This window comes from Octodon degus, unplaced genomic scaffold (assembly GCF_000260255.1).
Source record: "Octodon degus isolate 3935 unplaced genomic scaffold, OctDeg1.0 scaffold00110, whole genome shotgun sequence".
Lineage (NCBI taxonomy): Eukaryota > Metazoa > Chordata > Mammalia > Rodentia > Octodontidae > Octodon > Octodon degus.
In genome coordinates, this window is record NW_004524686.1 from 6,393,469 (window position 1) to 6,406,710 (window position 13,242).

Genomic DNA, 13,242 nt, shown 5'->3' on the forward strand with positions numbered 1-13,242 from the left:
GCACCTACAATATTTAAATGGCAATGGAATACCCATCTCTGACAAAACTAAACAAAAAAGGAGATACAAATGAAGAACAATTTTGTATCTGTATATACAAAATAAGATAGATATATAGCTACTTTCTCTTGATTGAATGGGAAGAAAGATTTGTACTAATAAGGTTTGGCCAGAATATCATGACTGCCTCTTGTTCTATGAATAACCACTATGAAGACAACAATATGCAATGTATTAATTATTGAAACTGTCCTATTAATTGGTTTGAAACTGTCTCATCTCTATTTGTTTCTCAATAAAATTTTTAAAAAAGAACAGAGCTTTCCTAATGGAAACATATGCCTTATTAAACACACATGCGAAGTAAAATAAGCCATAAGGCAGGGACTGGCAATAATTAATCATTACTAAGAAAATACATCGTTGTTTCTGAACATGCATTAAACATTCTTTGAAACTATAATTTCTGGTGTCTTAGCTTTTACTGTTTTACTCTTGGTTTATTTGAATACCTTAAAAGTACAATAAAATGGAATAGATTAGAACTTGCTACTAGTAAAGGGGTGGCCACAAAGAGCCTGTAACAGTTTTATATATAAAATAAAAAAGACTATAGCATCCATCCCTAAGACTGGGGCGTACAAGCATCTCAGAGCTTTTGGATTCTGAAATGTACCTTGATTTCCCAGACAGCTGTGAGGGCCCAAGGCCATTCTACTGCTGGTGTTGCTGTTCTGCACAGCTTAGATGTGTTTCTCCTCTTGTGGCCACTGAGGTTGCATCACAAACTGGCTGATGTGTCATGTTCTGCCTTTGCACAGAATGACATTACCAATGTGACCAAAGAAGGAAAACTTCTCCTGACAAACCTGAAAGTGCCTGATGCTGAGGAAGAGGTCAGTTCAAGCCTTGAACGTCATCAGCATATAAACGGTGACTGGCAAACCATTAACAAGTGAGTGCTCTCTTTTTTGTTTCGGGTTCACTTATTTTGTACTTTCAAAGGCAGTGACCATTTGTGCCCCCGTCCATCCAGTGTATATGTATTCCTGGACCTTTGCAAGTCTGGGGATTTCTTCCTATGCTGTCCTGCAGAGATTAGTGATGCTTGTGCAATAGAGCTATGTGGTCACTGACTGTTTCTGCCAGAACCAAGCAGAAACCTGGAACCAAGTGCTGCAGGCTGTGCTTGCCTTCCCTTCTCAGCATGCAGACCAGCTTTATGTTTGTCTCTGCAACACAGTTTATTGTTTCTTTTTTTGTTTAACATTATGTTTTTGATATTCATTTTTATTGTAAATTATTTTTCTCATTATTGTATAATATTCCACATGGAAATTTATTTTTTTTCCATAATTTTATTGAGAAAGTTTATTGTTTCTAAGGAATTCTTTTACTTTTCTTTGTTCAGATTGCTAGCTCAAGTCCATGATATGGAAACAGCTTTTGATGGATTTTGGGAAAAACACCAATTAAAAATGGAGCAATATCTGCAACTGTGGAAGTTTGAGCAAGATTTTCAAGAGGTGAGTTAAAACGTTTCTTTTTATATTTCTTTTCATTACACCAGAGATTCTAACAAACTTCTAGTTCAGGAATTTGTTTCTATGAAGAGCCTGATAGATGAAATTAAATCATGCTTGGATCCACATTGTTTAAGATGACTGAAAGTCTATTCCAGTTTCTGAACAGTCCATTGTACATTGTCCAGACACATACTTTCCTTTCTTTCATTTCCATTGCATCCCAACCAAGCTCCTCACAAGCCACCAAGAACTTGACAGAGCTCACCAAAGAAAACTTCCTTTCCTCTCCTCATATGCCTCACTTATTTTATTCCTGTGAATGGCTCACATGCTATTTTATTTGGTCTAGAAGAATTACGTATGGGAGGAACACTGACTTCTTGACACAGGGCTTATGACTACCAGGCTTCTTCATATTTTCATTCAAACAGGTTTTGAAATGCCATTTTTCCAGTTTCTTACTTAAAGGAAGAATAGTTTAAATTGTTCTAGCTCCATCCAGGTGATCTGCGTCTCTCCTTCTCCAGCCTCCATCTCACAAAATAGACCCTGTTGAGCATACCAACTATGTATCACTTACGTGTCATTTGTAGCCCTTCCACATCCTTGTTCTGTGCTTGTGTTTTGTCTCCTCCAGTCTATTGCTGTCTCTAATCAGTATTGTTTATTTTACACTGGAATCTCAACAGTCCAGGCTGTGCCTCACGGTGCCTTGCAGCCACATTCGGCAGAGACATTGGCACTTACATTTGTTACAGAAGTTACTTGGGAATTCAACCTTACAGAAAAGTTACAAATGTCAAAAATGTAAAAACATCTGCATAGCTTATCCCCAGGTTAATTAACATTTTACCGTGTGTGTGTGTGTGTGTGTGTGTGTGTGTGTGTAATATTTTTTGTGTTTATATAATATTTTTTCTGACAAATGGTATTTTTTCTGACCCACTTGAGAATAACTTGTATACCTTATAGCTTCTTTCCCCTAAAACTTTCTTGTTTTTTCCTAATAATAAATATATTCATGCACAGTCCAGTTTTGAAGTTAAGTATCTTTAACAAAAATCCAACACTTTTATATTGTCTACCATCTATATTCCAATTGTGTCAATTATTTGAAAGAGGTCCTAGGGCTGGCCTGATAGCTTAGTGGACTAAAGTGTCTGCTTAGGCAGAGCGTAGAGGCCAGGGTTCAATCCTGAGACAGTGATTGAGACTGTGCATGGTGGCACGTGCCTGCAATCCCAGTATTTGGGAGGCTGAAAACAGGAGAATCACTATGAGTCCAATCTAATCTAGTACCTAATCTAGGGTCTACTATTGCATTAGTGTCAAGACCCTGTGTCAAGACCCTTTGAAAACATAATATTTGTACAATCTTGCTTTGTCTTTTATAACCCTGATATTTTGAAGAATAGTCTTAAAAATAATATTTCTTCATTTTTAGCTTATTTGAGACCATCTCATGATCAGCTTAGTCTGTATTTGAGCGAGCAGAACACTGCACAGTGATGTGCCTGTCTCATGCCATCACATCCAGAGGTGGCTGTTGCTCACCTGTCCCCTATTGTTGATACAGATTTTGGTGAACCAGAGTGTTGGTGAATTTCTCCACAGAATAGTTACTCATTCTCCAACCCTTCGGGGTAGTAGAAAATACGTGGGGAGAAAATTTAACAAATGAATATGTTGCTCCTTGTGAGAATGTTCATGGTTCTGTTGCAAAAGGGAAGAAGACTAAGAGATAGAGGAAGAAGGAAGGAAGGGAAGGGAAGGGGATGTAGGAAGAATGAAGATGTCTTATGTACACGAGCCAGCTGCCTATGATGAATGTAATCATTATGTACCATAGAATAAAGTATAACTAAACAAAAGAAAAATTATCCATAGCATCCATTAATGATTCTCTCCTGAACCAATCTTTACTAGTAAGTGGCAAAATTTTGATTTATAACATGTATATTTCCTCAGTAGGCATTGTGCTAAAGCAAGAACCTTCTCTTTTTTCTCATTTACTTATTTGATCTATAGATTGTTTGTAGCTTATAATTTATTACTGTTCTTAATTATGTCACTATTCAAAGCTGGTGACTTTGTCCTTGTGGCATGTTAGCATAGAACAAATTATTTTCTTTTTGGCATAGAGATATTATACAAGCTCCTCTTGTATCTCTTCTGTGTTGATCTCAGAAACAGAAATCTTCCCATGTAACCCTGTGTTTTCCTCTGGAAAAGGAAACTAAAAATTAAGATCTGGGTTCTAGGTGTGCTAATTGCTGCTGTAGGGTCTTTGCTTTTGAGATCATTCACCATAGAACTGGAGAATATATGTGATGTATATATTCACGTCAGTGTAAAGACATGTCTGCATATTTATGACGGCATGTGTGTGTGTACATAGTGATTTTCTTTCTTTTTTTTTGTGGAACTGGGGATTGAACTTAGGCCCTTGCATTTCCCAGGGAAGTGCTTATTTCACTGAGCCATCTCCCCGGCCCCTACATAGTGATTTTCTGTCAATCACAAATATACAGTGATATCTCAAAGGTTACATTTTGAGATTATACCTATTTCTTTGAATAAAATAGGTGAACGTGTTTTCCATATGTGTAATATTTTCCATCATGGTATTCTTGCTTGAAGGGATTTCCTACAAAATTTAATTATAAAGAAAAATACATAAAAATACATAATAAATTGTATGTTTTAAAAACCTATGTATTTCCTAATTTCAGCTTGTGACTGAAGTTGAAATTCTGTTAAATCAACAAGCAGAGCTGGGTGATGTAACAGGGAATATAGCTCAAGTAAAGCAAAAAATTAAACAACTGGAAGGCTTAGATGAAAATTCTCAGGTAAGATTACATTTTAGATGTTTACTGCATTTATGGGAGATAACAGTTATGTTCTGGTAGTACTAAGCAATACAAGCACTTAATGTGCTGTCTCTCCTATCAACATTTTGTATAGTTTGTACAATGATGCTGGTCTAAATTCATTTTTCTTCATTGTGCACCTGGGGTGACACTACAGATGTGTGATTACTTGGCAGAGTGGAGGCAAGGCGGCTCAGGTCACTTTGACATTCACTTTCGATATGTTAGAAGCACTTGGGTCAGTAACAACTGTCATGGGATTTCAAAGACTGGAATGATATGAAGTACATTAGTTTTCATCTAGCTGGTGTATACCTCACTTGATATGTGTAGTTGTGTTTTAAATGGGTACATACGAGACACAATATATCATGTCCCCATTTAGGGTGGAATGGGGTGATTCCCTTGCAATTTCTGTAACTAGACATGTGTGAGATTCTAATGACATCACTTCTGAAGCTTATGTTGCAACTGTGAGCTTTTTGCAGCCTGTGTAAGTACGTCATCACATCACGTTGTGGCAGTGCATCTACTCTGCTCAGTTTGCTTTCTAATCATTATTTGCTTGCTTTCTTTAAATCAGGATCTATTAGCGAAAGCCCATTTTCTGATCTTACATGGACACAGACTTGCAGCAAATCACCATTATGCACTGGATTTAATCTGCCAGAGGTGCAATGAACTACGTTACCTCTCTGATATTTTGACTAGTGAGATCAAATCAAAACAGATACAGCTGAGCAGGACCTTCAAGATGCATAAACTACTACAACAGGTAGTATGATGGGAAATGATCCGCATCTTAAAGAAACTATCAATTTTTCTTTGGATCCTCTTGGCCTGATGTATGTTTTGCCCTTATGCCTGCCGCGATGCTTGTTAATTTCCCAGAGATTAATAGGGTCAGGGTCTGACGTAACTTTAGATTTAACTTTTTAATAAATCTTAAGGACTGAGTTTGATTATTACTTTTCAACCCATCTGCTTATACCATATTCATGGCAGAGCCAGTATAGTTAAAATTTTGTCCTCTGTTATGAATATCAAAACAATGGTGGAAATATGTTCCGTTTTCTGTTGAGTATATCTCTAAAGTCTCTATTAGAGATGGTTTGTAGTCAAAATACCTTTTTAAAACCTGGTATGCATTTTGCTGAAGCCAAACTTCCTTCTGTATTTGATAGTACAGGAAAAACAACTGTAATGATTTGAAAGTACTCTCCATGGCCTGTGGGTTATAACTCCTGCTATAAGTAGGCAATGAATAGAAAGATCGCTACACAGATGTATTCTGGTCAGTGGTGTGTAAAATAGGAGTATCACTTACAACATATCTGAACATACACATCTTAATCTGTACATCTTCTTTTTGAGGTCAGGAATCCTTTATTCTTGCCCATGGAAATCATTAGGCATTTGTATGACATTGTATTTCTTAGGAGTTTTATATTTCAGATACTGATTTTTGGAAAATAACATGCAACTAAAGCGAGGAGAAAAGGCTTTGACTCCTGCTGCAGAAGAAATTACTTGTTATGAAATAAATGCAAGGCCTCCCAACCTTGACTTTACATCAGCAATACCTGTGGAGCTCTGAGAAAGTATGAATGTCTGGCTTATGTCCCAGAGCTACGGAAATCAGAATTTCTGGAGGCAGAACCCACATATCTTTAATTTAAATAGCTCTGAAAGCAGTTCTGATTTGGAGAGGCAAGGGCTAATGCCCACTCTGTTTCCTACTTCTTTTTTTTCTTTTCTTTCTTTTTTTTCTCACCAGGCTCGCCAGTGCTGTGATGAAGGGGAATGCCTTCTAGCCAATCAAGAGGTAGACAAGTTTCAGTCTAAAGAAGATGCTAAAAAAGCTATTCAGGACGTTGAAAATTTTCTTACAATGGCTCTGCCATTTATAAATTATGACCTGGAATCACTGCAGTATGAATTTGATGTGATTTTATCTCCCGAACTCAAGGTAGGAAGCTTCTATCCTAAGAAATATATTAAAAGAAACCCCGCTATGTGCAGTGGTATGACAGTCTTATGAACCTCCAGCTAACTTTAGGTCATCCTGCATGTTATACCCTTTTTACGGGTAAGAAGGGATAGTGCACTATCAAGCATTACAGAGTCCAAAGGTGTATACTTCTTTTTGATCATTGGCTCCATTATTTTCAAATGCTTCCAGCATACTGGACCACTTACATATATTTCACATGTATCCTTGAAGAAAGGCGCAGAAGTGTTCAGGGATGTTGGGCCCATATTAAGAGCACTCCACCTCAGGTTGTGGAGATAGCTCAGTAGTCTAAGCACCTGCCTGGCAAGCACAAGGACCCGGGCTTGATCCCAGGTACCACATGCTGTACTGACCACCTAAACAAGGTGTGGTGGCACATTCCTATAATCCAAGTGCTGGAAGGTTGAGACTAGAGGATCACTACAAGTCTGAGCTGTATAGCAAGACCCTGTGCCAAGTAAATAAATAAGTAGCAGTCCACCTCAAGCATCTTTCCTTTGTGTTGGCGTGGCCAGCTGCAGATACTTCAAGAGCACAGATCTGGCTTGTATTATCTGCTTGAGAACAAAGGGATATGAAGGATCTTGGGGAAGAGGGAGCCAGAAGAAATTGAAGTCAGCAAGGCAGAAAGCTATTGGTTAGTTCAGTATGGTGCCTTTGGAAATGTCCTTGGTAGCCAAAAGCATTTGTATGCTCTTTACTGGTACAATGTGTAGTTGATTCCAAGGTTGGAGCAGTATCTAAATCTGTGCTTGGTTGCACATCCTAGGGCAAACCTTTTGGAACTTTCAGCGATACAGCCAGCCCACTGTGGCACACGTGCCATATGTTTGCCAGCACTGTCAGAAAAGTTAGAAACGTGATTGTACCTTTAAGCAAGTGATTCTCTCGAAGCAACCCAACTTAACTCTAGCTGCCTCAAAGCATCTAGGAGAGGCAGAAGGATATATTATCCATCAGCAGCTCTAAGGAGCCCTTTGTACCTTGGAAAATCAGAATATATCCTGCAGACAATGACATACTATGACAGTGTTCACTTCATGGTTGTCATGATGTGGTGCCTTGCTTTCTCCTACTAAATAAGAAAGAATACTGAGCCTTGTTTTCTAGCCTGTGAGGACAATTTGCTCTATGCAATGACTAGTTTTATGACTGCATGATACATTTTCCCCCATTTTGATTGAAATCTTGGTTATATGCATATGTCATAATCTCTTTTCTGTTCTGTTCCTAAATTTCTTCCAATTGTAGTTGGACTTTAAATTGATTTTTTAGTTCAACTCTGAGGAATGTGATAGTGTGTTCTAACATTACTTCAGGAAACATTTCATAGAATTATTACACAACCTACAGGTTCAAATGCAGACTGTACAACTCAAACTTGAAAATATTAGAAGCATATTTGAGAACCAGCAGGCTGGTTTCAAAAACCCGATAGAGAAGCATGTGAGACCAGTCCAGTTTGTGGTACCTGCACCTGAAAATGTGATCTCGTCCAGAGTACCATTTTTCTCACCTAAACCTGGTAAAATTTTTGCATTCACCTTCTCTGTCTCTTCTCATTTTCGTATTGTTTACTTTGTTATTCTTGATGTAAATGCTAAATTTGTTCTACAGTACTGATAAACTGCACGCTTTTTAAAACATGTTTGGTCATGTTCAAATGATATTGCCCAAGGCAGGAAGCAGACTGAGATTTCTATGTGGTTCTAAGCTATAGTAGTAGCACAGAATAGTGTACGATAGGAACACTTCAGGACTGAGTATTTTTGCTTTAGAAATGAGTATGAAAATTTTACCAGCATTACACTCACACTCTTTTTCAGCAAGTGGAGGAAAGTGTATGAAACTGACATACATATATGTGTGTATACATACACATATTTTTTCCATAATTTTATTGATAAACACATACACATATTTATTAGAAATCTAGTAAACTCTTATTTGGTTCTTGTGCTTCTGACATATGAATGACCTAACAGGATGTGTTACTTTTTAAAAGTAGGTGCTGATAAACAGAATAATGTTGGTAATTTCTTATGACAGAGTCCATTTCCTAGTTTTAATCTTTATAGTCTATTTTAACAGTGTAATATCCACACTCTGAGTTCTATGAGAAAAAAATTATCCTTGTGCTGGTGTTGAACTACTCTAAAAATAAGATATGCCTATTGGGACAAAGCTTTCTTTGATCTGCCTTTCAGACCTCTTATAGCACAGTAATTTGGTCATTGAGGCACTGGGTTAGTGGGATCGGTGAACACAGGATTAATTTGGTTTCTAATCTAAAATCAGGATGCCATGGGTGTAAAGGAATTGCTTTGAAATTCAGAGAAGTCTTAAACCAGGGATAATAAGTGCCAAGATTCTTGCATAAATAAGATTTAAATAATTATGAGAGCAGGTAACCAGGTTAAGATGATGAAAGTTTTGTATAAGTGATAGTAATGAAATAGATACATGTTCTAAAAACTATCAATGCCTTAATGATGTTGAGAAAACTGAACATAGTGGAAATATCAAAGATATTAGGAAAAGGTAAAATGAGCAACAGCAATGAAAAACAAGGGAATGATACCTATCATCTATAAAAGGAAAACTAGAACAGGTTGATATTCCTAAGCAGAAGATAAACTTCAGGGACCAGGGATATAGCTCAGAGACATAAGCAAGGTACAGAGTTTGATTCCCAGTATCAAAAGAAAACGTTGCCTTTCATTAGATTTCTACCTCCATCAGCTGTGTGACTTGAGGCACTACACTTAGCTTCTCTGAGCTTCAGTTGTATCTGAAGAGGGAAAATACCGTCTACTGACTTCAAAGGCTATTATGAAAACAAAGTGAAAATAACAGGCAGACTCAGAAGTACCCAGTGAACCAAGTCTTTCCCTTCCCTCTTTCTAAGGCTACTTGGCTAGTCCTCTAGTGGGTTAACTTGTAATGTGATGCACCTTACGCTGAGGTGCAGGGTTCTGAGTCATGTGTCACCCCACAAATTTTGTTTGGTATCATTTCCTTTTTCCTCTTTCTTTCTGCTTTTCTTACTTAATGGCCTTACACTTTCTTTCTGCAGTGGGAATTGGATACTCTTTCTTTCAAGCATGTAAACTTTTTTCAAAAGGTACACATCTTTATTATATTTTGTGTCATCAGTACATTTTCTAAGTTTATGTACACATGAAAAACCAGTTTGGCATCTAGACACAGCAAAATCTCTGCCTGAAAGTGACTTATTTCCTTTTTTCATAGCAAACACCCATTATTCTCAGTATTGAACTTACCTTGGAAAATGGCTGAAAAAGTATATTATACTTCTGAAATTAATATCTCATAAAATAACTACTCAAAAAGAAACAAGGAAAACAATTAGTAATGTCAAAGTGAAATAGACTTTCTTTCACTTTAAAGTCTCCCACACCATCTGTAATCCAACTATTTCTTTGGAGTTGGACTTGATTCAGTGTAAGTGTGCCTAATGTATTTAGGAGGCCGAAGGCCACTTAATGAATAAATGACATAAATTATTTCAGCCATTACCCATCATGATTTGTAAATGAAATCAAAAGATTACTTATGTTGCAAACTTTTTCCATTTTACCCCATTGCTCTGTGTGTAATGGGAATTATAACAGTCTATTGCAGACCATTCCTTAAGACTTAATTGCTCAAGCAAATGTACAGCATCCAATCAAATCCAAACGGAGCAAATGTTTTGAAAAAAATGAGTCAAACTGTTTTTTGTTGTTCTTTGTGTCTGTCTACTTTTTCTTTGCATTGAATAGAATTTTGCACCTAGCACAGTGCCTGGCAACTAGAAAGGCATAACAAATATTTGTTGAATTAACACTGAGTGCAAGGAGTGTTATGGACAACATTGCCAGGGTGGGATAAGACGTGAAGCAGAGCTTGGTCTCCTAAAACTGCATCTGTAGTTTCCTCTTGATCTTAGCCAAAAGGTTGAGAAGTGCTATGTATCCATAGTTCAGATCTTTCTCCTGGCATGGGACCTCAGCTCCTCCTCCTCATTCCTACCCTACCTCAGAAACTTGGGTGCTCTGCGGATCTTGGCCACCTCAGAGTCTCTCTGAGCCATCTTCTTCCTGTCATCCCCTCTGTTTTCCTGACTGCCACTTTGCTGGTCCAAGCCAAAGTCACCTGTGGCCTAGAGAGCTGCAACCATCTCTCTGTGTTCCTATGCTCTGTCCCCGTTTCTTTCCATTCCCTCCATTGCTTACTCATCTTTTGCACTTAGATAAACCATCTGTCTTCAGAGCATTCTCCCCTCTCTGTGCCCCCATGCTATAATCTTACATCCCCATCAGATTTCCTACCTCTAGGCCACTTCCTTCAAGTAAGCTTGGCCTTCCTGCCTCTCCTGTCCTCCACCCCAGCTCATCCAGATGCTAACACACCTCCCATTGTCTCCCCAGCATTACATGATTGTCTGTTTTCTATCTCACTTGATGAACTGAAAACTCATCTCCATGTAGCCCAAGACATAGAGCTCAGCATATCGTAGAGACCCTCACTCATTTAGACTGTATTTACATTCTTGAAAGAATGAATACATCTAACTTACTCTTCAGAAAACGATATGTTTCTCATAGGCCATGTGTATATTCTCTTGGCATCTCAGTATATCTGGGAAGAATTAATTAGTAAAAGTAATCATTGTTCTGAGTTACCTTTTATAATGGGTGTAGATCTGTGTATATATACTTCTTTAAGATAGGACACATCATTATGGAGAAAATGATTCTATATTGTAATTTCCACTAAGTCTAATACATATTTATATACAATTATATAAGCATAAGTTCATTTATAGTGAATACAAATGAGGCATACAGTCAATAAAACAACATCTTTTTCCTAAATGTCCCTTACATGGGTTGCAGCTCAGGAACAAAGGACAAAAATTATATTTCTTTCACATGCACAGGATACCCATGTACCTTTTATGGATAATCACCTTTTAGTGTCCTTGAGAATTAAGAATTTAACTGACTCTCTGAGGCGTGTCCTTAGATTTGTAGGAATATCTGCCTCTTTGCTTAATAATACAGGGGCTCACCTTTGTAAATTAGACTTCTAAAAAATAAGCATTACAGCTTTGAATTTTGATGAAATAGGTTGTTTGAGCATTATAATATGCTTTGAAAACATTTTATTTACTGGATAGGAACAGGTATCCTGACAGTAGACTACATGGATTAAAGACCACCTCTGCTTCTTGAAGAAGATATTAACTTTAGCTCTTTATCTATAGAATGGGGATGAAAGTTATCTACCTTGGGGTTGTTTTGAGGATGGAAAAAGAAAATTAGCATTTAGGGCTTAAATCAGTGCCTGATAAGCAGTAAGTGCCAAATAAATGGTAGATGCTCTAATCAGTAGGTTGAATTTCTGCTTTTTGAAAGTCTTTTGATTCAGTTATTGTGTGCTATAATGATTAAATGTGATTAAATATTTCTCTGTCAAAATGAACACTAACTCTGCAAATAATAATAAGCACAGACACTAAGCTTGGTGCTTGGCAAGTGAATGAAAGAATGATCAGTGAACAAAATCAAGCTTGATAAGAAGTTGGAATTATACAGATAAGTCTAACCAATCAATGTCTTCTATAGTGTGCATTAAAAATACTAATCTAAACATGTTGAGATATTAACTCCAATTATTTGATAAACATGTATGTGTTCTCTTTAAGCATGCTGACTTTAATTGTGGTTTGTAATTTTTCTCTGACGTTTCTTTACCAGGGAAGAAGACTTGGAGACAAAATCAGAGCAATGTAAAGGTAAATATCATTAATTGTTTCAAAATTGTCTGTATTGCTGCAGTTGCAAAATTACTATAAGTGGTTAAATCTTATTTTCATTCACTACACTAATACTATACATTTGAAAGACTATTTCATCTAGAAGAAAGAGCTGCCTCTGCATGGTGTCTAATTGCAGGACTGGCAGAACCCCAGATGTGTGAGCAGTTTCTTAAGTCCTGATGCAAGATTAGAATTATTGCTGTAAAACATCCTATATAAGTTATAGTTTCTCTTTACCACCCCCTCCTTTGGAAACCTAAGTATGTCTCCTCTTTTTACAGAACGAGCTTCCTTCCATGAATGAATCCGGTCCTGTAAGTATACAGCAGGGACAGAGGCCAGGCTTTAACAGTGGACCATGCAGCAGCTTACCATGCTGTCAGAAATCATGTCCATTCATTTCTAGATATATACGGAGGTCTCTCCTTAACCTTTCTGCCTCTCAGTTTCATTTAGCTGTGTTCAACTGGAGTCCAAAAATATAAAATGGAAAATTGCAGTTAGAGAGAGACATACATGCCCAGAGAGAGAGAGAGAGAGAGAGAGAGAGAGAGAGAGAGAGAGACAGACAGACAGACAGAAAGACAGATGGAAAGAGAAAGAGATCAAAAGATACAGAAAAAATGAGAACACATTCACATAACTTTTATTAAAGTATATAGTTATAATCATTCCATTTTATTGCATTATTATTGTTAATGTCTTATTTGCTTTATTTATAAGTTAAACTTTTCATAGGTACATTTGTGCAGGAAAAAATCATAGTACATGTAGGGTTCAGTGCTGTCTCCATCTTTCCACACCTGTATTTCAGAAATGTATTAAGAGTAAATGGTGCATATCTATCTGATAAATGGGGTATGTAGTACTTTTAGTGAACTACAATATAAAGATAACAGTAATTAGTGTTCATTCACTAGAAATAATGAATCAAAGCTCACCCTGCAAGAGAGAGTGTAACATAGGTGCCAAGCTATGGGCTCTGACACTTAGGCTTGATAG

The 13,242-nt window shown here is 37.1% G+C and overlaps 1 protein-coding gene across 3 annotated transcripts in view; it reads left to right on the forward strand.

Annotated features, from left to right (window-relative positions):
* Mcf2 (MCF.2 cell line derived transforming sequence) overlaps positions 1 to 13,242 on the forward strand; it is a 65,574-nt gene that overhangs the window by 26,457 nt on the left and 25,875 nt on the right. The window contains exons 7-14 of one of the 3 annotated variants that reach the window (XM_023699089.1): positions 822 to 955; positions 1,412 to 1,526; positions 4,259 to 4,378; positions 4,983 to 5,174; positions 6,177 to 6,368; positions 7,767 to 7,938; positions 12,179 to 12,216; positions 12,522 to 12,554. In XM_023699089.1, coding sequence (XP_023554857.1) covers positions 822 to 955; positions 1,412 to 1,526; positions 4,259 to 4,378; positions 4,983 to 5,174; positions 6,177 to 6,368; positions 7,767 to 7,938; positions 12,179 to 12,216; positions 12,522 to 12,554 — 996 coding nt within the window. Of the gene's footprint in view, positions 1 to 821; positions 956 to 1,411; positions 1,527 to 4,258; positions 4,379 to 4,982; positions 5,175 to 6,176; positions 6,369 to 7,766; positions 7,939 to 9,489; positions 9,538 to 12,178; positions 12,217 to 12,521; positions 12,555 to 13,242 lie in introns of all 3 variants that reach the window. The other 2 variants (XM_004639340.2, XM_023699088.1) reach the window with 2 other exon arrangements.